This window comes from Cupressus sempervirens, chromosome 9 (assembly GCF_028749045.1).
Source record: "Cupressus sempervirens isolate cs-2001-9-10 chromosome 9, ASM2874904v1, whole genome shotgun sequence".
Lineage (NCBI taxonomy): Eukaryota > Viridiplantae > Streptophyta > Pinopsida > Cupressales > Cupressaceae > Cupressus > Cupressus sempervirens.
The window spans coordinates 592,000,436-592,027,890 of record NC_143126.1 but is presented as its reverse complement, the minus strand read 5'-3'; the positions used below and the strand labels follow the sequence as shown (position 1 = coordinate 592,027,890).

The window sequence follows — 27,455 nt, the reverse complement described above, 5'->3', positions numbered from 1 at the left end:
GCGAGGTTGTCAAGCAGCAAATTCTACATTTTCCACGGGTTTTGATTCCTCTTCGTTGCATTTGGTGGAGGACCTGTTCCCGCGGCGTTATCTGGAGGCCGCGGATTTCAATCTAATTGTCACGAGTGAAAAACAATATACCGCCGTTATTATTCCATGCCATCTTCGCTGCAAGTAAACTTCACAGGAGGGAACAATGTTTCAATTCGATCAGGCAGATCTGTATACCTCGAAACCAGGGAAGCCGAGGGAAAACTAAATGCGAATAACGAGCAGAAGCTCAGAATTTTGGGAGGAGTGGGAAGAATGCGATGTATATTTAGTTGGGCGCTTAGAGATTAGCAACATTACAATCAAATTGCAGGATCGTGGTTCGAATCATTGGATGCTTAGGAGCGATGTGATGTGAGTTTGGGGGAACATCCACGAGTTGTTGGATAAAAGTTTTTGTTTCAGTTCAGGAAGGGTTTGTTTGTGTGTCGGGAGATCTGAAGCTCAAGTTTTCGGAAGTTTGATAGCGTTGGCAGGGGTGCTCGAATTTTTTTGTGTGCTTGGCGTATGTTGTTGTGCTCTTGCCCGTTTGACTGTAAGAAGCAATATTAGAACACAATTTTGTGTTTCACATTGTCAGAGATGTTTCAGTGAAAGATTGTTGGAGTTCTGTTTCTCATTTGCGGAGGAGAGATTATTCGAGTTTGTGTAGAAGATGGGTGTGAGGGGTTTTCTTACCAAAAAAAAAGAAAAGAAAAGAAAACGACGACAGATTCAAGTTGTTCGAAATGAGTAGTAGATGATGCCAAAGGGAAGGGGAAGCATCAGTGGTTGCTAGAAAGAGTGTAGAATTGGCAGAAAATGACAAAAATGGTGTGTTCTATGCAGTTTTGTGTGGGTTTTGGAGTGCTAATTTGGTCTTAGCGGCGAGGGGCGCTGCCCCTCAACTCCGCTAGGGGCATTGCCCCCTGGACCCCCAGTCGTTGTGGATATTAGTAGTGGGAAGTGTCACTAGTTGGGAAGACTTGAAGCTACAACAGGCATAGAGTGTCTGTGTACCAAAGGCATTGGGAGTAGGTGTTGGCCGAGAGGCTGTCTTGGTGGAGGCATAGAGAGCTCGGGAGGAGTGGGTCATCCAGAAGGCAGTACAGCGACACTTAGCTCAGTGGACCCAGTGTTGGAAGTAGAGAAAGCAGCACGGGTGCCTATCAAGGTCAGCTTGAGGAGATAGTATTGTTTTAGCAGATGCTAAAGATGTAACTAGATGAATGTGGAAGTGGTGTGACAGAAGAAGATTTTTTGTTGTAGTCACTCTGTTAATGTATTTTGGTTGTTAATTTATCTCAGATATTTTGTAATTGTCGTCCGGAGACAACTTTCTCTTTTGGGGGGGATGATGTCATCGGTAGAAACTGTGTCAGCCGACGGGGTGATTGTCGTCGGTGTTTCCGTATTCTGTAGCCAACAGGGTGATTGTCGTCAGTGTTTCTGTATTTTGTAACCGACGGGTAAGATTGTCGTCGGTGTTTCTGTATTTTGTAGCCGACGAGTAAATAGTTTGTAGTGGACATAATGTTTGTGGCCGACGAACTCCTTTAGGAAGGTTCGGCGGATAGTATTTATATCCCGTTTGGGATCATTGTAATTCATCTTCTTATCTTATGAAGCATAATATAATGTTTTGGCATATGCGAATAATCTAAGAAGATGAATTACAATGATCCCAGACGGGATATAAATGCTATCCGTCGAACCTTCCCGAAGGAGTCCGTTGGCCACAAACAAGCACATGGTGTTGCTCTGGCATCCAAGTGGATTATTAAAGCTATTTCTGGAAATAAAACTAGGAAATTCCTTGTTACAAACAATATTATGAGATCTACTATTAAGAAAGGCAAGTCTAGGAAGGACTTGTCTTTCTGTGACATGATATTTGATGATTTTGAACTCAAAATTTTGGCTCAAATGCATTTGCTTCCAATTGGAAAGCCCGGTCTCAAGTGATGGGTCTATTATGTTCCAAAGGTGCAATTGGTGGCCCTCCTTGCTTCTCTATAGTGGAAAAATCTATCTTGTGGGGCACTAGTTTGAAATAACAAACCACTAGCACTCACACAAAGTTGTTCAGAAAAGCTTTGGAATAGTAAAGGTATCTCACAGTTTAAGGACATTTTGGCTAGCAATAGGTTAGCAACATGGGAGCAAAATTAGTGAGAAGTATAGTATTTCGAATTCCTAGAAGAAAACTTATACTTTACTGGTGAAAGCAGTTAGAAATTCTGGTAAAGTCATGGCCTCCAAAGATCTTTTGAACAGTCTAAAATGGAAGGATGGTTCCCCTTTATTCGAATCTTCCACTAAGAAAATCTATAAGATGATCAAAGATGACTCCTTGATCCTTCAGACCTCAAATCAGCTGTAGGGCCTTAAATGACCTGAGTCCAAATGGAGGTCATTCTTGATCTCCTTTGGCATTGACCAGTAGAACCAAAAAATGTCATGTTTTAGATGGATTGCCCTTCTCAAGAAGCTTGTTGTGGGTCCAGCTTTGTCTTCTGTTGGTATCACCCCTCCCTATTGTGCTCTTTGTCTAGTCTTGGAGACTTTTGAACACCTTTTCTTTACTTGCAAATTTGCCTCTTCAATTTGGTCTTCGTTTTTTGGTTGTCCTGTTTCTTAGAATGCTCAGTCTACCATGTTTTGGATTGAAATTTTGGCTGGTTATGTAGATATATTTAATGCTAACCTTAATAAATTTTGAGCTGTTTACACAACTGAAGTTTTATGGTTTCTCTGGAATTTGAGAAACAAGGAGCTTTTCCAAGGTAAAAGGAGGGATCTTACTGAGTTTAAGATTAAACTCACACACTATTTCATTATGTCACAGTTCTCAGCTGTATTAGAGATCCCAAAAAGCAGATTTTTGATCCTGATCCAGGAGGGAGTACTCTTAATGTACAAAGCTGATATTGAATCTGCTCACTACTTTCATACATACAGTGACATGCTCAACAAAAAGGAGTTAGAGATGCTGAAACACGTAGTCAAAGATAAAGGAATAGACATCGAACAAAAGAACAAAGAGATAGCAGACACCCATGGTCCAGATGCTCCAAGTTGGGAAGCTGCAGCAGAGGTTTCGCAAGCTGTGGATCCTTCTCTTGGAGGCTATAAGACTGATCATGCAGAGTGCAGTACTAACATTATAGACCCATGGTATTAGTATCTACAGCACCTTTCATATAATCTCTTATCTGTTTGTATAAAGACTTTCAATCCTCTCATCTCATTTTGTATACTGTGGAAAGAATGTAATATCTATGGTATAGATGATATTGGCTGATCAGTTCACTGTATCAGCAGATTCTTTGGATCTATATTTGTGAATGTTCGATGTTGTATAAACTATCATTAATATAATAAAATAAGTTTCACTACACAATGTCATGAAAGGATCAGTATGTATTCAGCGGATTTTATTACAGTTTATGCAATACTTATGTATTGCAAACTCTTGATCCAGCTTGCATGACATTATCGCATTCAGTGTTATTATATCTGAGCCACAAGACAACAGAGCTCAGAACAATTCCAATTGGACAAAGATACACACTAGTTTAGAATAAACCTAAGAACTCTAAACATTAGGATCATGTGTAGTCACTTTTAATATTTATATGATAAGGATCTAAATTATGTCAAAATGTTCATAAGTGTCTTGAAAAATATAACTATTATGCAAAAAATTGTGAGCCTTTATAAAGTTCAACACTAAAAATATCTTTATTTATCACATATGCATATCATTGATGGTATAGATGCTAGAGCTAATCTAAATTGGAAGATTAGTCCTTCAAATTATCAATCTACTAAGGAGAGTTGTCTATGGGAATTTAAGCTACAATAATAAAACCAACGGTAATTACTCTTAAGTTTTCTTTCAAACATGACATTAATATATTAAACTCCCATCCCTTGTTTATTGTTTCTTATGTTGTCTCAGACACATCTGAAACCTAGTTATTTAGGGGTCAAAAAGCCATCCTTACTCATGGGCAAACAAAGACCTAGATCAAATTTCGTTGGCCAGAACAAAATCTAATCACTACAAACATTTGAAACAGAAAGCAAATATATCTCAACCATCCTTGATAAAAATATTTCCTCTGTTACTCATTCTCAAACTTGACGGGAAAAAGTTATCACGAGGATAAAAGTGAGCTTTAGAGAAAATTATTTGCCAATCTCTGGAAGGTATAAAAAATTTTGAACATAAAAAGACTTCATCAAAAAAAGTCATCTACAAAGGAGATTAACAATTTCTTGATTATGAGAACCCCGTGAATTTGCCTTAGCTTCCTCTCTTCAGAAGATAGACAAATCTAACTGATATTTAGATTCTAAACATTTACTCCCCTGGTTAGACAGCTTCAACTTCAAGAAACGACAAATTCGATGTAGTCACTAAACAGCAACAAGTGAGATGCCAGATAGATTTAAATTAAATGATAGTAAGAAAAAACAAATGTAAGGACCGAATAATTCAATTCAAATAAATGAAAACCCAAGCCTGAGATGCATGAAATTATTACCTTCTTCAAATAGACCCTTTAGAGCCCAAAGATCTCCCATGATTGGCCCGCCTCCTCCTGTAAATTTGCAAAACACCGATATCATTGGAAAGATCTACAATGCAAGTACTAGATTTCAGAATTCCTGAAACACGCCTGTGTTAATAAATACTAAAATTAGAACCAACTGTTTGTATACCAATGTGTCATTGAGCATATGATTCTCTTATGGAATTAATTTGATATGAATTATAACTTTTGAAAAGGGTTCAAAGATAATTTATAAAAAAGAACATGTAATTGGGAAGCTAATATGTGTAGCAATAAACTTGAGAAAGTCTCTTTGCGATGAAAGTATCACATGCTTACTAAATCATTTATTGCTATGAAAATGCTACCCTCTCATGCATAAACCACTCTTTTTCACATTACTATAAAACCAAGCTTAGTGTTATCTACACAATGGTCCCACCATCTTATTTCTCTATTCTTTAGTTAGTTATTTGTTCACAAATTTCAAATATTCTTGTATTTTTTTTCTATTAGTAACAGATTTGAAGTCTATCGAATTTCTCTTTTCCCTTTAGTGATTTGGAAACAGCAGTTTCTCACTTCTGTACAATAGCTACAAGACAAAAGCCTAGGATAAAATCAGATGCAACAAATACCAATAGCAAATTCTCCATGTTCCACTCTGTTGGCAAGCTAGCAGGAGGCTGGCTATGTCCCCAACAATTTGAATACATTCCCACAATATTTAGTATCCTATGAACCTTGTGTAGGAAGCAGACATGTTATGTAAGGTTGCTGCAAAGCAAACTATGACTTTGATTTGAATTTTTATGCATGTTTTATATGATGGGTGATACTTGGAGACATTGTTATCATAGTAACTCATCTGCTTTGACTGGTTTATTAAGGTGGACCGAATCAATATTGAGATTAACCTTGTTGCATCTTGACAGAATGCACGGATATATTTTTCTGTATTTGTGACTTAAAGTGAGTGGATTATCTTGATGGGATTGGGGCCTCACACCAAAACTATTTAATTAAGGTACATTTATGCTTATACATAGGGATTATTAAGCTAGTCTAAACCAAGTATTAAAAAAAACTGTATTTCTTTAAATGGTTATACTAAAATTTAGATGGAGGCCTTTAAGCCATACTGGGAACTTTTATAATCAGACCTTTAATGTTTCTTTGGTCATGCTCAAATCATTACCAATATTGGAGAAGCCTTCCAGCAATTAACAATATTAAATGTAAAATTTAGTGTTGTTTTTTCTAGACTGCTGAAAATGTAATAGCACTGCCTAATGTATTGGTATGCACTTTCCAAATGGCAGTGTCCTCTTGTATGTGTCCTCTTGTATTTTTATGAAGAATAAACCAAGATGAGACATGTCCCTTCATGGAACATGTCTATTCATTAATATAAATAATATAATGATAATCTTAATTATAGTCACACACACACACACACACATGAATCATTATTATATTATTTGATCTCATAGGTTTATCCTACTAAAGCTACCAAACATCAACACTCCCTCTTAGCTAAGGAGGATAAACACAAGACATATATTACACCATTCGTAATGTTAGGAATGACACATAAAGGAAAATTTTGATCAACAAATTTCCATTATTCTGATATCACATTTGATATCATGAGTATTGGTCTCCCAGAATACATGACATTCACCAAGTACTCAATAAGGGTTGATATCACATCTGATATCAATAGTATTGGTCTCCTAGAATATCAATGATATTCACCAAATCCTCAAACAAGGTTTGATATCATGAGTATTACTCTTCAAGAATGTCAATGATATTCACCAAGTACTCTTTTGAGTACTAGTCTTCCAGAATGTTGAGATGCAAGATATTCACCAAGTACTATGAGTAATGGCCTTCAAAACATCAAGTCACATGACATTCACCAAGTACTCTAGAAAATCAATTTGCATAACATTCACCATGTACTCAAAAAAAAAATGTTTATTAGGTATGTGCATAGGCATTCTCATAATGCTTACAATGTAAACATCCACCCTGCAAAGTATAATCTATCATGATCTACATAGACGTCGTAAGATATTGATCATAATAAAAAATTAAGTTATTGTAAGATCATCACCTTTCAATAACTTCTCCAAATACAAGTGACATCTTTTGGAAGTTGTCACTTCCTCATGATGTATGCAAGGGGTGGGCCCATTAAAATCACATAGTCATGAGCTATATTCATGAATCACAGTCCTCTTGACTGCTAAAATTTGTTGATCAATAGAGAATCCATCTCAACATGGTTTACTCCCTCTAGATCAATATGACCATGATCACCGAAGATTAACTGAATCATATCCTCTACCTGCTCCATCAAACGGATGTATCAAATGTAAATTAATATAGGATCTCTAATAGAATAACAAGATTCAGAAATGTAAAGCCCTCTAATAGAATTCTGATGCACTGTATGACTGGTTTATTTATTCCAATGCTGAAGATCAACCTTTGGATGAAAAACTATAGCAGAACTGTATTATAATTTCATTGTATATATTGCAGAAAATTATTGAACTGGTCGCTGAAATTACTTGTCACATTATGTGATTTTTTGATATTCATTTGCAGCGACTGCACTCAATATGTAGAGGATAATATAGAGTCATGTCCACGGTACGTGGTACATGTACCACGTAGGGTCATGTTCCTATGTGGATGTGACCTTTGGTCAAACAAATCCATATTTACGGGAGTATTTGAACCTAGTCAATATCGGTGCATATATAATATTTGCCTTCCATAATGAATAATAACAATGTTATGATAAAAGCCCAATAACATGAAGCTAGATATAATATGAAACAAATTTGATATAATTAAATCAATAATATATGTATATATATATGATTTATCCAAATACTTCAACGACTGAAGCTATAATCTTAACACTCCCTCTTAGCAAGGGAGGATTGAATCTTTTTATGTTATCTTACAATCATAATATTCACTTGATATATGGACTAACATTATGACAGTTTGGGACAACAGGGTCAATCAGATAAGTAATCAAAATGTCACGAACTCTATCATGACAAGTATCATGATATTCGGCACTCCGGGACAACAACTTAATGTAGTCTAATCATAATATGTTCATTATCATGACTACCAATACTCCAGGACAGCAACTTAATGTAGTTTTTCATGATAACAGGTCCAACTATTGATAAGATCGTCACCTTATAATAGTTCCCCACCAAAAATATATATATCAATGAAGGATCGTCACCCTTCATGGCATATTTCACACATGAGAGAAAGTAACTCTTTGACATCAAAAGTTTTAAAAGAACATAAATATCCATTTACAATATGATTGGGATTCAATCTCAAGAGTTACAATCACATTTGAATGATACCCAAGTTTACCTCTAAAATGCTCCAATTTAGGTTTAGAGAGAGAATTAGTGAATATATCAGCATTTTTCTCATCAGTGTTGATGTATTCTAACTTGAGAACATCTCTATCCACCATATCTCTGACATAATGATAAGGGATTTCGATGTGCTTAGACCAGTTGTGAAAAACTAGATTTACCAATAACTTTATGCAGTTCTTATTGTCACAATGCATAATTGTAGGCTTCGAAGGCTTCTCGAATAATCCAACTAGCAACATTCTTAACCATACTACTTCTCTGGTTCCCATAGAGGCAGCTATTTATTTTGCTTTAGTGGAACTTAGGGCAACTGCTGACTGCTTCTTGCTGAACCAAGATATCATAGCAAAACCAAGACTAAAACAACATCCTGTAGTGCTTTTACGGTTGATGGTGCTTCCGGCCCTGTCAAAATCTGAGTACCCTTGAAGTTGAATCTCAGCACAATCATATTTCAGACCAAATCCGATAGTACCACATAGATATCATACGATGTGCTTGGCAACCATGAGGTGAATCTTCTTAGGTTCGCACATGAATTGGCTTAATCTATTAGTTGCATAACAAATATTAGGTTGAGTATTCACTAGGTACTTTTGTGATCCAATTATTTGTCTGTATTATGTACGATCAGTAGGTTCAGATTCAATTTCATCATTTTTAAGTTTGTGAAGATTCGTTTCCATTGGTGTGGATAACGTCTTGTAATCTCTCATTCCAAATTAGGTTAAGATGTCAATAGTGTATTTTTCTTCGTAGAAGAAAATGTAGTTCTCCTTTTGTCATACTTCTAGGCCCAAAAAATAGTGGAGTGCAAGATCTTTCATGTCAAACTCAACTACAAGATCTTGTTTGCATTTCACTATGAGATGGTCTTCCCCTATTATTAGTAAGTCATCAACATATAAAACAAGAATAATTATATCACCATCTAATATTTTGAACTATGTATTAGGATTAGCTTCATTTTTGGAGTACCCTAGTTTAGTGAGATAATTGTCTATCCTTTTGTACCACGCCGTAGGGGTTCATTTAAGGTTGTAGAGTGCCTTTTTTAATTTGTGCACATAGGAATTTTTGTCGTGAGTGACAAATCCCTCTAGTTGTTCTATATATACTTCATCAATAACACCATTCAGAAAGGCAGTCTTAACATCCATTTGATGTATCTTCCATCTTTCGGATGCTGCAATAGCAATAATGGTTCTGACAGAGGTATATCAAGCAAAGGGAGCAAATGTCTCTTCATAATCAATTCCAACCTTCTGAAAAAATCCACGGGCAACAAATCTAGCTTTGTATTTTTCAATACTACCATATAGTACATGTTTGATTTTAAATAACCATTTAGAAAAGACAATTGATTTGTCCTTAGGTCTAGGTATGACATCCCAAACATCATTTTTTAATAAAGATTGATATTCTTCAATCACTACATCTTTTCAAGGTTGGCATGATAGTGCCTCTTCAACACTTGATGTTTCTGATTTAATGAGTTTGGATACTAGGGCAACATAGCATGAATAGCTTCTAGTTTTCTTGCTTTCTCTAAATATTTCATCAGGTTCTACATGGTTTTCTTCAATCATCTTTCTTGCCCATGGTGGCCTTTTCTTATTATTAGGATTTCCACAATTTTCGGTATTTGTAGATGGGAGTTCATGGTCTTCAGAACCACTCTCCCTCTAATTCTCAACTATGGGGTTCTCATCTAATTCTGTAGTTGATTCCTCATTTGATTCTTCAATGTTTTTAGAGAGGTTATAAGCAGTATCTTCTTCAAATTTTACGTCTCTACTAATTTCAAGCGTTCTTTGTCCTAGAATGTAAACCTTGAAACCCTTAGAGGATTCGCTATATCCTACGAATATACCTTTCTTCCCAGATGGCTCAAGTTTGGTTCTCTTTTCTTTCATAATATAAATATATTCAGGACATCCAAAGATTCTTAAGTGGCTTAAATCTGGTTTGTTTCCTGTAAAGACTTCTTCAGGAGTTATATTCTCTAAAATTAAATGAAGAAATCTATTTTGAATGTATACTGCAATATTAGATGCTTCAGCCCAAAATGAGATGTGAAGGTTTTGATCATGCATCATGGCTTTAGCGGATTCAATGATAGTTTTGTTTTTCCTTTCTGCCACTCCATTATGTTGAGGATTATAAGGTAATGTAAACTCCATCTTAATCCCAACAGAGGTGCAGATTTCTTTAGAGTTCTCAAAAATATATTCGCCTCCATTGTCAAATCTTAATGTTTCGATTTTCTTCCCAATTTGGTTTTCAATTAAAGCCTTAAACTCTTTGAACTTTGATAATACTCCATTTGATTCCTTAAGTTTTAAGAAGTAAATCCAAGTTTTCCTAGAGAAATCATCTATAAAAATTACATGATACAAGAACCCACTTAGAGAAGGGACTGACATAGGACCGCACAGGTCAGTGTGAATAAGTTCAAGTAGGGTTTTAGATTTATGTTCACTTTTAGGAAATGATCCTTTGGTATTTTTTCCTAAGGCACATCCCTTGCATGTTCCAATATGATCAAATTTTAGACTAGTTACACCTGTTAGAATCTTTTCTATAGATGACAGAGCACGAAAGTGAAGGTGGCCAAGTCTTCTATGCCAAATATCATTTGAGTTTGAAACTTCATGGTTTAATGCAAGATTTTGAGGTTACAAAGTTTATGCAAACTTCCATCTTTGAAACCAATGGTGATTGCCTTCTTAATATTGGAGTTCTTGGGCTAGGATAGAACTTTAGCTTCTTGAATGTGATATGATACCCTTGATCTACAAGGCCTGCAATTGAAAGCAAATTCCTTTTGATGCCACAAACAAATTGTTAATGTTTTAGCATCAGTAAAAGTAATTCATGTTTATTTGATGTACTAATCTATGTTTGTGTTTAACAGATAAAGTTGTTACTACTGATTGTTAAATCCAATGCATATATATATATATAGACATATGTGTGTGTGTGTGTGTGTGTGTGTGTGTGTGCTTTGGATAATATCCATTTGCATTTTAATAATCATCGGCAGTATACTTATCGGCAGTCAAACGATAATGTTACATTATTATGTGATCAGGCTCCTTAATAAATCATCCATCGGCGGATCATTAAGCATTGGGTTTGTTAGTTTTCAACAATACCACCGAAAAGGCATGGTTGTGGCTTTTTCATACATATATTAAAAGAGGGGCAGATCACTGTGGAAGAAATCAATAAACGACATTTTATTCCCAGCGATCTGCAAACAAGTTGATATTATATATATTTTAATAAAACTAACTTGCAGGAGCAGCATCAGGACAATTAGCAGACAAGTTATATTATCAACTATTGTCAGAGCAAAAGATCTGAATAAATCCAATCAAAGGTCATCCTCATTCAAGCCATACTCTACACCTCTGTAATACAAGTAAGATCTTCAGTTGTTTCCTAATTTATTCTAATTGTTTTATCTATCAAAAGATCCATAAAACTTTACATGGTATCAGAGCCATTCTGATAAGAAAAAACCATTACACTATATATATAAAAATCTCAGTTTTGAAAAAGGGGCTAAAACTCTAAATTATTAAAATGGTGAATCATGTGAGACAAGAAGATAGGCTTGAGGGTGCATCTAATTTCTCTTCATGGAAAATTAGAGTAATGATAATATTAAGGGAAATGGAACTAGAAGAATTCATTGAATCAAACATGGCTATGCCTGAAAATGGATCAGAAAAAGTAACATGGAAAAGACATAATAACAAAGCCATGAAGATCATTATAGATTCAATAAAAGATCATATCCTACCATCCATATCCAGTCTCAAGACGACATTTGAAATGTTCTCCACAATTCAAGATACATTTGAAATCAATATTACTAGTGGATTATTAACGTTAAAACAAGATCTACCATACATAAAAATGAAAAATGGAGAATCAATCACCTCATATTTTTTAAGAATTTTTGAACTAAAAGATCAACTTGCAACTATGGACAGTCGAGTTGATGACAAAGAACTCAACATGATAGCACTGAGAGGTCTTCCACTATCTTGGGAAACATTTATTCGAGGATTAAGTTCTCGACCCGAACTTCCAAAATTTGATAGATTAAAAAATGAATGTACTCAAGAAGAATCTAGACTAGTCTCAAGAGGACTCAGTACAAATCAAGAGGGAGAAATCCAAGCACTTCATGTAAAATCAAATAAGAAGAGAAAATTCAAATACAACAAAAAGGAGTCTAACAAATCTTACAAGCATCGTGATTGGTCAAAAGTTAGATGTTTTAAATGTGACAAAATTGGTCACCCCCACAAATTCTATCCTAAAAAGAAAAGGATTCAAGCAGTCTTAGCAGAAATCAAAGAAGAGGGTGAAGAGAAAGAAGGAAAAGAAAACTAAGCATTTTACTTAGCCCTTTCAAGTGAATTAAACTCTAATAACAACACTTGGATCATCGACAGTGGAGCATCTAGACACATTACTGGTTTTAAAGACAAATTTGAAACCTTCTCTGAACAAGCCTCAAAAGAAATCACCATTGGAGATAACTTTACTCATCCTATCAAAGGAATTGGTTCCTGTTCAATTCAACTAAATTCAGTAATCACACTACAACTCAAGAATGTTTTATATGTACTAGGAATAAAAAGAAACCTAGTTTCTATCTATGAACTTGCTGATCAAGGTTTCAGAATCACATTTCTAGAGGACAAAGTTGTAGCTTGGCCCAAGAATTTTAATATTAAGAAAGTTATTTCTATTGGTTTTAGAGATGGAAGTCTTTATAAACTTTGTAATAGCCGAAATACAAAATTAGCTCTAAGTCATGAAACCTCAATCTCCACTAAAATTTGGCATAGGAGGTTAGATCACCTTAACTACCGAGCTTTATCATCCATGGGAAAAATAGTAAAAGGTTTACCTAGCCTAAAAATTGATTATTTAAATGTTTGCAAAGGATGTGCCTTAGGCAAAAACACTAAACAATCATTTCCTAAAAGTGATCACAAATCCAAATCCATGCTTGAATTAATCCACACTGATCTTTGCGGTCCTATGTTTGTACCTTCTCTTAATGGATGTTTCTTCTATATAATTTTTATTGATGATTACTCTAGAAGAACCTGGATCTATTTCTTGAAACAAAAGGAATCAATTGAAGTTTTAGCTAAATTCAAAGAATTCAAAGCCTTAGTTGAAAACTAGTCAGGACAAAAAATAAAAACCCTAAGATCAGACAATGGAGGTGAATATATCTCTGATATTTTTAAGAATTTTTGCATTACCATTGGGATTAAGAAGGAGTTTTCTATACTTTATAATCTTCAATAGAATGGAATTGCGGAACGTAAAAATAGATCAATTGTTGAATCAGCCAAAGCAATGATGCACAATCAAAACCTTAACACTTCTTTCTAGGCCGCAGCATCTAACACTGCAGTCTACATACAAAACAAATGCCCACACTCAGCTTTAGAAAACATCACTCCAGAAGAAGTATTCACTGGCATTAAACCTAATCTAAGTTATTTGAGAATATTTGGATGTCCAGTTTATATTCACATACCTAAAGAGAAAAGAACAAAACTAGAACCTTTTGGGAAAATGGGAATATTTATTCGATATAGTGAAACAACTAAAGAATATAGAATCTTCATTCCAGGACAAAGAACAATTGAGATTAGCAGAGATGTAAAATTTGCAGAAGATATTGGCTTTAAAATTTTCGAAAACAGTGATGAATCTATTACTGAGTCTATTCCAAAAGAAAATCAACAAATAGAAATTGAGAGGGAGAATGATTCTAAACCCTCCTCTTCCACTATGCCTATTCATGAAGAATCTGAAAATATCACTAATAAATAGAGGCCACTCTAGGCTACGAAAATGATAGAACAGAATCATGTTAAACCTGATGAAGTAATGCGAGAGAGCAAAAGAACAAGAAATCAATCATGTTATGTTGCTCTGTAAAATGAACTTATAAAAACAGAACCTTCTAATGTTAAGGAAGCACTTTCAAATCAGTTTTGGAAAGAAGCAATGATTGAAGAATATAACTCTATATTAAAAAATGATGTATGGGATGTGGTACCAAGACCTAAGAACAAATCGGTTGTTTCTTCCAAATGGCTGTTCAAAATTAAACATGCATCTGATGGTAGCATCGAAAAATACAAAGCTAGATTTGTAGCACGAGGTTTCTCACAGAAAGAAAGCATCGATTATGAAGAAACTTTTGCTCCAATTGCTAGATATACTTCTGTTAGAACCATCTTGGTTATCACAGCATCCAAGGGATGGAAGGTACACCAAATGGATGTCAAAACAGCATTCCTTGAGGGCAAGATTGAAGAAGTCTATATTGAGCAACCAGAAGGGTTCAATACTCATGACAACAAAACTCATGTCTGTAAGTTAAAGAAAGCACTTTATGGTCTCAAACAGGCTCCTAGAGCTTGGTATGAAAAAATAGACAACTACTTACTAAAGTTGGTATATTCCAAAAGTGAAGCTGATCCCAACTTATATTTCAAAACAAATGGTGATGGTATGATTATCCTTGTGTTATATGTTGATGATTTGTTGATAACAGGTGAAGAATATCTCATAGAAAAATGCAAATAAAAGCTCACAGCAGAATTTGAAATGAAAGACTTGGGTCTACTTCACTACTTTCTTAGTTTAGAAGTATGGTAGTAGGATAACTATATTATTCTAAATCAACGAAAATATACTGTGGATATCTTAACTAAATTTGGGATGATGGAATGTAAACCTACAGTTACTCCCATGGAAGTAAATTTATCTAAGTTGCTGATTCAAGTTCGAGGACAAGTTCGGGTTCGGGGTTGGGTTTGTGGGTTCAAGCAATTTTTTTTTTTCCCATTTGGGTTCGTGAGTATATATATATATAGACACATACACAAAAAAGAAACATGCATAGTTGCAAAACAAAATCATTTCACAATATGAACAATTGTTGCTTGATCATTGATCAATGCCAAATGCCAAAGGGTTTTGGGTCCCTTCAAAACATGATTTAACCTAACTCTAAAAACATTAAATACTCGCTCATTAATCTATCTTCATGATTGTAAAGAAAATTATACATTGAATTACTAAATTGCAAAACATAGACTAGTTCATCAAATAATACATTGAATTACTAAATTGCAAAATAAAGACTAGTTCATCAAATAATAAAGTTTGAAACATGATGATAGATGACAAGTGTTTAGTAGTTTATCAATAATCATAGTATCAAATGCCCTTCAAGGGTCAATTGGATCATCATAAAATGAGAGATCAATGGCTTCATCCCCAGCTACAACTATATCTAGAGCTTCATCATTGGAACCCAAACTGGTTCCACTAGTCCCATATGCTGCTATATCATCGTCCTCCTCCTTGACATAAGGGATTAGATGAGTGTAATGTTTTTTATTAAGTTCCTTTGAGAGTTACAGAAGAAAACAATTTAAAAAACACACTCTTTAAAGTTGTTTTTAGCCCCGGGTTCGCTGTGGGTTCATCTGGGTTCGCTCCAGCAAGGATCCGGACGAATCCATAGTCAAAACTAAGGACCCTGTCCGGACCCGCAACAAACTCGGGGGCGAATCCGGACCCGTGCAGACCCGGACCCAAATCCAAGCAGCAGGGGACGAATCCGGCAACTTAGAAATTTATATAAGTTGAAAGATGATGTGATCAAATTGAACCTACAGATTCTACTTACTACAGGCAGATTATTGGGTCCCTAATGTACTTGGTTAATACTCGTCCTAACATATGCTATGCTAGTCACACATTGAGTCAATTTATGTAATGTCCCCTTTTTTGGGACATTATAATTTTGTGACGGATCACTTCGCCTAGGTTTCGGGGGCGAAAAGATTCTTTACGGGGTTCAGTGTGAGGTTTGGCCTAGACATTTCCAGTTTCAAACCCAGCAGAGCTGTTTGGCAAGTTGTTCGGATACTTACTATTTTTCGTAAGTAAACAGAGCTCAGTATTCTTGATATCCCAGTATTGATCTAGAAGTGTCTCACTGAGAGCTTTCCAATGAGCTATTGCACGTGCTTATCCGAGTTCGTTTGATTAGTTATTTTAATGTCTGATGATTATATGGTTTACTAAGTGTCTATTAAAGTTCATTTAACTTGACACTTTATTTTTAAAAAGGTACTATGTTCACTTAAATGACTAAAGGACAAAAAACTTTTTTATCCCACATTGCTTAAAAGAGCGTGCATCACATTGGGAAAAGTGATAAAGGTATATCAACTTCACATGGGAGGATATGAAGATTATATTATTTAAAATAAATATTAATCTGAAGTTGGAAACAATTGTTGGTTATTTCTTCGAGAATGCAAACCCTTGAAGAGGTGTTTGAAGGTTGGATGCAAACCTAGCCTTCTTACAGGTTTAATCTACATTGCCAATCTAACTATCATTCCTATTTATAAGATTGGATTATTGGAATTGTTGCATGTTATTGTATTGCTGTTGTATAATGCAGTAACGTTACTAGACAGTTATTTGTATTAATCTGCTGGTTTATGTATAAACTTCTGAATATTGGGGAAATAAAATAATCTTTTCTGAGTTTTCTTGTATGCAAATGTGTTAGTTAGAAATTGATTAAAGTTCTGGAATCTATATTGGATATTGGTTTACTATTCGGATTTAAATTTGCAAGTGTATATCTCAAGTTTTTGGTATAATATTCGGAAGGGGATATTACAGTGGTATCAAAGCCAAGAATCCTGCCATCCTATGGAATCACGTAACACATGAGAATTGCTAAAGACATATTGTGAGTTTTGGTTGCTTGAATGTGACTGGTCTGAAACTTTGAGCATGAAAACCCTCAAGCTTTGGGAGTTATAAGGAAGTTGGACGTCACCCCAACATTCCTCCATTCAATGGTAAATAATAATGGGCAGAAAATCGGCAAGGAAAGAAGTTCAGAGAAGTCGAATATGATGAAGGTATGAGCACATGAATCTAACTTGGTGATTTCAGTATTTTTGTCTTCTTGTATCTACGTTTCCAGTGGTAGCCAGTGGGTACAGATTTAGTTCCAAAAAAAGGGTGTGCACGAGGACGTAATAGAGGGCATGGTCCAGATTGAGTGTTCCCATTCGAAGTTTATTGCACATTGCCATACACTTGTGAGCACTCCACGGGTCAGTTTATAGCAGAACAGTCCCAGGCGAAGGCAGAATAACCGCATGGACACAGGGCATAGAAGTGAGTCACAACGTTGATAAACCCGAGCCTATTCCACCCACGTCAGAGATCAGACTTCCACTGGGTTGCTGTGGTTTATGTGACATCGACTAGAGAGCAATCCACGTTTTGGATTCCACACGACAGTCACCTTGAACACAGGTCGAGTTTGGAAATCGTAAGAAGGCAGTTTACCACGAAAGGAGTATAGTTACAGCAGAATGACCCTCCAAGCTATCATCCGCAAGTAAACACAAACTTGGTCAAGTTGGATGTGTTACATTCTCAGCAAACCAATTAATATCCCAAGCTGGGCCACACGGGTTCAAGTCTAAAATGTCACTCTCCACAATATTACAGTTGATTGTCCGTTATTTGACGAAATAAATCTGTGCGTAGTAATCAAGAGGAGTTTTGTGTGGAGTTCCTGTTATCGTTTTACCTTGGTTGGCATGCTGGAACTGCCACGCATTTTCTTAGCAGTCTTGCATTTGGGTGCTAGGAGGTTAGAGTATTGTCCTTCACGCACAGTCGGAATGGTAATTATGTATGAAAACGCACGCCAGTTTCGTAGTCAGCTTGGAAAAGACGTGCATTGAATCTAAGGGTATTCACGTGCAGACAAAGTGGGCACGAGTTCGAATATTCTCAGCTTGAGAAAACATCACACGGCTCTTAGTCAAGTTTTAGTAGCGACCATACAGGGTGGAAGAAGCTCAACGGCATCAGACCTGTAAATTGTTGGCAATTAATCTAGGTTTTTCATTTCTTAATTCTTCCATGCGTTATCTTGATACACTGGTATCACATTTCATTTGCATTTAAGATTGTCTGCTACTTGTTATTGTGAAGAATTAAATATTCTATTTGCAAAGTCTCAAACGGAATAGATGAGTTTAAACATCTTGGATTAATAGTGGTTGCAGTCATTTGTTCCTGGTTAATGAAGTTATGTGACAGTGGTATGTGTATTTTGAACCAATTTATTTGTGGAGGTACTTGTCCCTTGTGAACTCTTGACTAAACACCCAAGTACAAGTCTGAATTTGTGATCTGAACTGGTGTAGTTATTAAGCTGGAAATTGGAGTGTATTCAGTTTGTTTGACTAAATGCCTTTCGGCAATATATTCTTTCATATAACCATCATTTTAATCATTTAACTCACATTCAGAATATTACAGTGCTCTTAAATTTATGCTCTAAATGTGAACGAAGAAACTAGTATGTACTGAAGCTCCTTAGGAAGAGCATTGTGCTTAATGTACCATGTTTTACAGTATAGAAACTCCATACATGTTAACCCAGGCTGTTCAAATGTTGTTCAGAATATTAGAGGATGTGGTAGAACTGATTGAAAAATTTTCAGATTACACTATGAACTTTCTAAATTTCAAAATTAACTCTAAATACTAGAGTTGGGAAAAAAAAGAGCGATAGTTCTGTATGCAGCATTGGGAAAAAACAACTGAGAACAGTACAGTAGTATAATGCTTTAACTTCAGAGAGGAAAGGATTGGGAATGTCCTGGGCCTATTTATTGATTTATTTCATTGTGAATGGTAGATACAATTAGAGCACTATGGAAACAAGTTGACAGGGATATGTGGAGTCAGAACTTGTTGAAGATATCCGTTAGTATATCCTAGGACAACAAGGGCTTTTCCTAGTGAATCATCAGTTTTAAATCCAGATCAAGAGTTTGGTTGGAACTTACGGTTATCATCACCATTTAGAGATATAGGACTCCTACAACATTGTGTTATTCTTTTGCAGGGTTTTGCAGGGCATAGGACTTTTGAGGATTCAAATCAACAGAAATTGTAGCAAATCAGAAATTTAGGAAGTCTAAGACTGCTAATACCAAACATTGATTTTAATAAGAAGTCAGGTCCCAACACATCAAACTTTAGAATCTTAAGAGAGAAGCTATGGGAGAGATGCACAGCTTGGAAAAAGATCTTATTAAAGTACATAAACAGTTAGCCCAAAATTTCCAATCCGATATGAGGACTGAAATAATGGGTGTATATGATGATTACCACAAATTTCCTCCACAGATTTAGAAAGAATTACCTTTCACGGACTATGTTGACTTTCAGCTAGAGCTGCAAAACAAGACAGATATGATAAGAAACAAATACTATGATTTGGCCTGAGGTCTCCTTGCAGAGGACAGTTATAGAGAATTGCATAGGGAAGATATCAATCAACCTAACAATAGTAATAATAATGGCACAAGTATACTAACAGGTAAGTGGGAGACAGAAGTATCTTATGGAGCTATTTACGCTAGTCCTTCTGATGAGAAGGTTAATGGCCCATGTAGTAGAGTTGACCAAACCGCCAACGTTGGCAACTCCCGCATCTTATTTGGTGCCATGGAAATTAACTTGGATGAATTTTATGATGATACCAGGCTAGAAATTATGTCAAGTTTTGAGGAGAAAATGGACTGCAATGTTGACAGGATAGATGGTCTAGCACACATCGAGTTAGAGGATATATCTGAAAAATGTTGTTCCCCCAGGTGATGAAAAATCAAAAAACTCTATGGAGAACAGCCCATTTGTGTTTGAAGGAGATGGTCAAAAACCATTCACTCTGTAGTACTTGCCCCTAAGTCGCATTTTTGTTATCAATGTCGACCTCTTTTAGGGCTAGTTTTATGTTGATGGTTAGCAGCATTGTTTTGAGACTATCTCTTCAATGCGGTGGGAGTGGGCCATTTAGGTTCCACGCGGTCGGGTGGTAGTGCTATTTCACTCTTATCATTAGAGATCCGTCTGAAACACCGTGGCTGATGCATTCTTTGTGGCATCTATCTTCATTATGTTCATGGATTATGATGGTGGACATGTATCCTCACATTGATGATTTGCATATGTTAGATGATGTTATCTTATGCTTTACTTTGCATGTTAGATTACTTTATGCATATGATGTAGTATGTTTTTAGGAGTGACATTCCTACTATGTTAATACCGACGATCTCTTCGGTGATTTGGAATGTTACGCACGGAGGGATGGCTAGGATCCATGATGGTCTAATGATGCTATTTACGGTTGAGAGGAACCGTGCACTTAGTTAATTATGTTTGATGATTTATGGTTATGATGACGTATCATGTATGGTTTGTGGTTTCATTTATGTTATTGCATCATGGATTAGAGTTAGTATGATGACGTACTTTATTTACACGGATGTATATTTTTTTAAGCCTTTCATACCCTGTGGCATGTACAGTGGATGATCGAGCAATCGGAAATGTAATTTAAGTACGTTGGATGTATCATTATTATTTCATGAGGATGTGATGTTAGATGAATAGTTAATTTAGATGTGATTCAACGTTAAGGGATCCATGAAGAATGTAACCTCTTATGTATGTTTATGATTACTTTCAGTTGAATAATGTTATTGCTTTCGCTACTATGTTATGAATGGTGTTACTTTCATGTTTTTTTAAAAAAAATGCTACCAAACTTAGTAAAACTTTAAGTTAATTCTTTGGATCCTTTGGCGGGGCGTTACACACTCCTTGACTTATTGGATATGTTTTTGGTCAAAGAAGACAAGATTGTCCAAGTATTGACGAGGTTGGATGATTCTTCAAATTTGATTCAGGATCTCATGCAGAAGATTGTGATAGAAGAGAGGCATGAGAATGTCTGCGGTATCACAAGTCCTCTTTTACATACTATTTTTGAAACTTTGAAAACGATAAAATATGAGTACTTGCAACTATTAATAGATAGAGATCTAGCAATAAAATTTGGAAGGGACAAGGAGAGTGAGGTAGATGAGCTATGTCTTCAATTGAGCTTAACACATTATTCCATCCACAAAGCTAAAAATAAAACAAGTGTGGCAACCACTTATGAAGAAGATGACAGTGGTTCAAAGGCACAAGAAATCACGCAAATCATTGAAGGAATTCATAAAGTGGGTCGATGTGAAGGCAAGCAATGTGATTCAATCACGTATTTCCCGTTTGAGACTCTCTATGGTGAGAAAAAATTTATGGATCAACAAGTTGATAAGACTGAAAATTCTAATTTTTATGCCAGCAGCTAAACATTTTCACAGGAGGACATGGTTAGTGATACAACAAGTGAGGATAATTCAGAGTTTTCAGCTAATGGTGAACCATCCTTTTATAGACTTTGACATAAGCGAGAGTACTTATGGTAGAATAGAAAGTTCAGATTTATCCTTAGCATGCTCTAAAGGAATCTTCAGCTTGCCCAAAGTTTTATCACCTAGCTCTTATGAGATGGCCACGGCCTACTTGTTGATTGGTGATTTTTCTTGTTGGCATATTTCCCCTATCAATGATTTGCCTATGTAGGTTGGTAATATATTCACTGATTCTATTCGGCCTTCCAAGGTCAATGAGTTATTTGCAGGTGAGTGGATAGATCACACATTACCCTACATTCCACATGAGGTGTCTACATTTTTTATTCAGCAGGGTATTGAAGGCAGTGTTAGCACTCATGATGTTGGTGATTCAGCAACCACTCTTTCATTTACCCAAGATCCTATTATTTGGGAAATCGGGAATCCAGGTGTTATAGTATCTTACATCTAGCGGATTATGCTGTGTTGCTACACAAACACATGATTATGATCTGTGTGTTTCAGCTTTCTAACATATCAGAGTTCCAAAGATTAGGACTACTCTTACACCAGAGTGATATGGCAATGGAGTCGGATTGGCCGAATCTATCATTGACATCGGAACAAATTTTGTAGGAGTGGTACAGTGGTATAGTGGTGCAAGTATTACAAGAACTAGTCAGTGGTATCTCAAACAGCATACAGGTCCTCACTTGGGATCGAAGTGGAGCATCCCTAGGTATTGCCTTTGGTCAGGGAGCTAGGAGGAGAGTTTGGTTGCTATCATCTTGTGGTGGATATGGGTATATTGTTGAGCCCCCATTTTCACTTGATAGTACAGACTCATAGGGTCACTCATGGAGTGAGGCATTCATTTTGACCGATGGTATTGGCACATAGGGTAGCAGTAAGTGGCATTTGGTTTCTGCAGGTATGAGTGGATTGCTTGAGAGCAAGCAATCTTTAAAGAGGGAGGCTTTGTAATGTCCCCTTTTTATGGGACATTATGATTCTGTGTGCCGGATCACTTCGCCTAGGTTTCGGGGGCGAAAAGATTCTTTACGAGGTTCAGTGCGAGGTATGGCCTAGACATTTCCAGTTTCAGACCCATCAAAGCAATTTTGGGAGGTTGTTCGAATACTTACTATTTTCAGTAAGTAAATAGAGCTCAGTATTCTTGATATCCCAGTGTTGATTTGGAAGCGTCTCGCCGAGAGCTTTCTAACGAGCTATTGCGCGTGCTTATCCAAGTTCGTTTGATCAGTTATTTTAATGTCTGATGATTATATGGTTCACTGACTAAGTGTTTATTAAAGTTCATTTAACTTGATACTTTATTTTTAAAAAGGTACTATGTTCACTTAAGTGACTAAAGGACAAGAAGCTTCTTTATCCCACATTGCTTAAAAGAGCGTGCATCACATTGGGAAAAGTGATAAAGGTACATCAAACTTCAAATGGGAGAATATGAAGATTATATTATTTAAAACAAATATTAGTCTGAAGCTAGAAACAGTTGCTGGTTATTTCTTCGAGGACACAAACCCTTGAAGAAGCATTGGAAGGTTGGACGCAAACCTAGCCTTCTTATAGGTTTAATCTACATTGCCAATCTGACTGTCATTCCTGTTTATAAGATTGGATTATTAGGATTGTTGCACATTATTGTATTGTTGTTGTATAATACAGTAATGTTACTAGACAGTTATTTGTATTAATCTGCTGGTTTATGTATAAACTTCTAAATATCGGGAAAATAAAATTATCTTTTCTGAGTTTTCTTGTATGCAAATTTGCTGGTTAGAAATCGATTAAAGTTCTGGAATTTATATTGGATATTCGTTTACTGTTTGGATTTAAATCTGCAAGTATATATCTCAGGTTTTTGGTATAATATTTGAAAGGGGATATTACAGTTTACGTGTGCACCAAAGAAGATACATCTACATGCAGTTAAATATATTTTGAGATACTTGAGAGGTACTATTGGAATGGGAATCAAATATAAGAAGGTCAACATCGAACTTAATGGATTTTCAGATTCTGATTGGGCAAGCAGTCCTATTGAACGTAAAAGTACTTCTGGATATTGCTTCAGTCTAGGATCTGGCATGATTTCTTGGTCTAGCAGAAAACAAACTTCAGTTGCACTAAGCTCCACTGAAGCAAAATATATTGCATCTTCTTTAGGTGCCAAGGGAGCAGTATGGTTACGGAAGTTGTTAGCTGATTTGTTTGAAAAATCTTTGAAGCCCCTGTGATTCATTGTGATAATCAAAGTTGCATCAAGCTTTCAACCAATCCAGTTTTCCACAGTAACTCCGAACATATTGAAATTCCTTTTCATTACATTCGAGATACGGTGAATCGAGGAATCATTCAATTAGAGTATATCTATACTAATGAGCAAACAGCTGATATGTTTACCAAGCCTCTTGCTAAAGTGAAGTTGAAATACTTCAGAAGAAAACTTGGTATGATTAATTTGTAATATTGAATATTAAATCAAATTTTAAATTCATGTGTGTTTATGCTTCTATTCTCTATTAGTAGCATCATATGTAATGAAAGGTGACGATCTGTGATGAACATATTTATTCAGAAGGTAATTATTTACAAGCTGACGATCTTGTAAGTAATAGGCTTGTTATCATGAACATCTCTAGACATTGCTTAAAGCAATTAGAGATCATAGATAACAAATTCATGTTATTATCATGGACATCTCTAGACATTGCCTCGAGCAATTAGAGATCATGAGTAATAGATTTTCATGGACATCTCCAGACATTACTTCAAGCAATTAGAGATCATGAAAACCTATGGACATCTCTAGACATTGCCTCGAGCAATTAGAGATCATAGGTAACATTTTTATTGTGACTTCTCTAGATATTGTTTCAGACAATTAGAAATTTTAAATATGCATTATGATAAGTGTTCATAATTTTGTAGTATGAAGATCAAATAAAGTGATTAGATTTCTATATTGAGATTCTAATGGTATTTACTTCTCCCTCACTAAAGAGGGAGTGTTAATGTTTTAGCATCAGTAGAAGTAATTCATGTTTATCTGATATACTAATCTGTGTTTGTGTTTAACAAATAAAGTTGTTACTGCTGAATATATATATATATATATATATATATATATATATATATATATGTGTGTGTGTGCTTTGGATAATATCCATTTGCATTTTAATAATCATCGGCAATATACTTATCGGCAATCAAATGATAATGTCACATTATTATGTGATCGGGCTCCTTAATAAATCATCCACCGGCGGATCATTAAGCATCTGGTTTGTTAGTTTTAGACAATACCACCGAAAAGGCATGTCTCTGCGTGGCCAAAGGCCACGTAGAGCCATGACTCTACGGCGGTTGTGGCTTTTCATACATATATTAAAAGAGGAGCAGATCGCTGTGGAAGAAATCAATACACAGCATTTTATTCCCAGCAATCTGCAAACAAGTTGATATTATATATATTTTAATAAAACTGACTTGCAGGAGCAGCATCAAGACAGTTAGCAGACAGGTTATATTATCAACTATTGTCAAAGCAAACGATCTGAATAAATCCAATCAAAGGTCATCCTCATTCAAGCCATACTATGCACCTCTATAATACAAGTAAGATCTTCGGTTGTTTCCTAATTTATTGTAAATGTTTTATCTATCAGAAGATCCATAAAACTTTACACAAATAATACTTCTTTTAGTTGTAGAGTGGTGCCGGTTTTTACTTGAACTGAACAGGTTTCAATTCCTTTTACTGGATAGGTGGAATTATCCCCTATTGTTACTTCCTCAGTAGAGTGACTTTCAAAAGTTTTGAATTTGTCTTTGAATCCAATTATGTGACAAGATGATCCACTGTATATTATCCACGTGTTTTTGTTGGTATTTAGCTCACTTGATAGGCTATGAAGAATGCTGTTTTCATCTTTCACTTCAACTAGGGCAGCTTGAATTTTCTTCCTTCCTAGGCAAAATTTGTTAATGTGACCAAATTTGTCACATCTGAAGCATTGTACTTTAGACAAGTCTCTTTTCTTGTATATTTGATTACCTTTTCCTCTTTTTCATTTAAATTGACCTTTCTTTCCTTTATAGTTTGAATTAGTTTGAAGGGCTTGAATTTCTCCATGTTGATGTGGCCTAATTCCTTTTGTGATCAGTCTTGACTCCTTGTGTGCAATCATTTTTAAGTTGGTCAAAATTTGGTAATTCGGGTCTTTGATAATATAGACTCATGTCCATGGAGGGACATGACTCTATGTGGTACATGTACCACGTAGGGTCATGTCCCTATGTGGATGTCACCTTTGGTCAAACAAATCTGTGTTTACGGGGAGTATTTGAACCTAGTCAATATTGTTGCATATATAATATTTGCCTTCCATAATGAATAATGGCAATGTTCTTATAAGAGCCTGATAACATGAAGGCAGATATAATATGAAACAAATTTGATATTATTAAATCATCCAATATATATATATATACCCTATAAACATCAATCTTCTTTTTCCTGCAATAACATTCTCAGAAGAAAAGATCAAGCCAAACAACTCTTATAGTACAAATTGAACATATATATATATATATACACACACACACACTTTAATCTATATATTCAACACATTATTTGTTTATCTAGCCATTCACTTGCACGTAGCACCTACACTTGCACGTAGCCATGTAGCCATTCATATAGGAGTGAAGTTCCTACACTAGCACTATAGAAATTTTAATTAATCTCATTTATAGAATTATATTTCTATCTTACTATGCATCCATTGTACATTTAATAATATCAAACGATCATATATATATATATATATATATATATATATATATATATATATATATATGTTTTCATATTTATTTACATACCACATATATATTAACACATTAATGATATAAGAAATAGTAATAATATGAAAGGAAAACTTAAATCACATGTGCTTACCTTTAAGGCATGTGTACCTAATATGTTCTTACTTATTACATATGATCCCTATTATTTGGATAACCCTCTTCGTTGGATAGCCCCCCTTCACCAAGGTCTCCACTCGTCAATGTTGATTAGTCTGTGTGTTCTAAGATTTTTCTGCGATGACTAACTCTTTTATAGAATGGTGTTCTATTTCCAATTACTTATTGGTTTCGTCGATTCATGTAGCTTTTAAAAGTGCTCCCCCATGCCACCATTATTAATATTTCATATTTCTCCTTATAGGAATTGGTCTCTTGTCTTGAAAAGTTAACCATTTAACAAGAATCCAATCAATAAACTAATATTCTATTAGTTATCATTGTTTACCGCATATATTAATTAAGTAATGCACACAGATAATGAACAAGAACAGCTACAGCAGAACTCCTTTTATTATTTGCACATGCCAAGACATTACATTATGCTCAATAAGATAATTTACAATGATCCCAGACTGGGTATAAATACTTTCTGCCGAACCTTCCTGAAGGGGTCCGTCGGCTACATAACAATACCAATCTACCCGTCGGCTACAAAATCTTTACCGATGACATGAACCTGTTGGCTACACAATTTCTACCGATGACATCAACCCGTCGACTACACAATATTTACCAACGACATCATCCCCCCCAAAAGAAAAAGACGTCTTTGGACAACAAATACAAAATATCTGAGACAAATTAACAAAATAGAATACATTAATTGACTAACAACATAGATCTGTTTCTGTCTTCCACATTCATCCCGTGCCTGCACCAAACTGGTCTCCAACCCACGTTGCATCTGTAGCCTCTGCTAACACAAAACTATCTCCTCAAGCGGACCTTGATAGCCACCTGTGCTGCTTTCTCTATTTCCAACACCTACTCCAAGTGCCTCTGGTACACAGACACTCCATGCTTGCAACGGCTCTAGGTCTCATCAACTAGTCACACTTTCCACGACTGATAACCGCAACAACTAGGGGTCTAAGGGACAACGCCCCTAGTGGGGTCAAGGGGCAGCGTCCCAAAATACAAGGCGGGGTCGAGGGACAGCGCCCCAAAAT

General features: G+C 35.6%; 1 protein-coding gene across 4 annotated transcripts in view; it reads right to left on the bottom strand.

The window, feature by feature from the left end:
* LOC149540067 (Galactose oxidase/kelch repeat superfamily protein) overlaps nt 1-27,455 on the bottom strand; it is a 289,836-nt gene that overhangs the window by 172,970 nt on the left and 89,411 nt on the right. For all 4 annotated transcript variants that reach the window (XR_016356343.1, XM_089801257.1, XM_089801256.1 and 1 more), the window contains one exon: nt 4,584-4,640. Coding sequence is in view for 3 of the 4 variants with exons in the window: in XM_089801257.1 (XP_089657383.1) it covers nt 4,584-4,640 (57 nt within the window). In the remaining variant the exon portion in view is untranslated. The remainder of the gene's footprint in view (nt 1-4,583; nt 4,641-27,455) is intronic.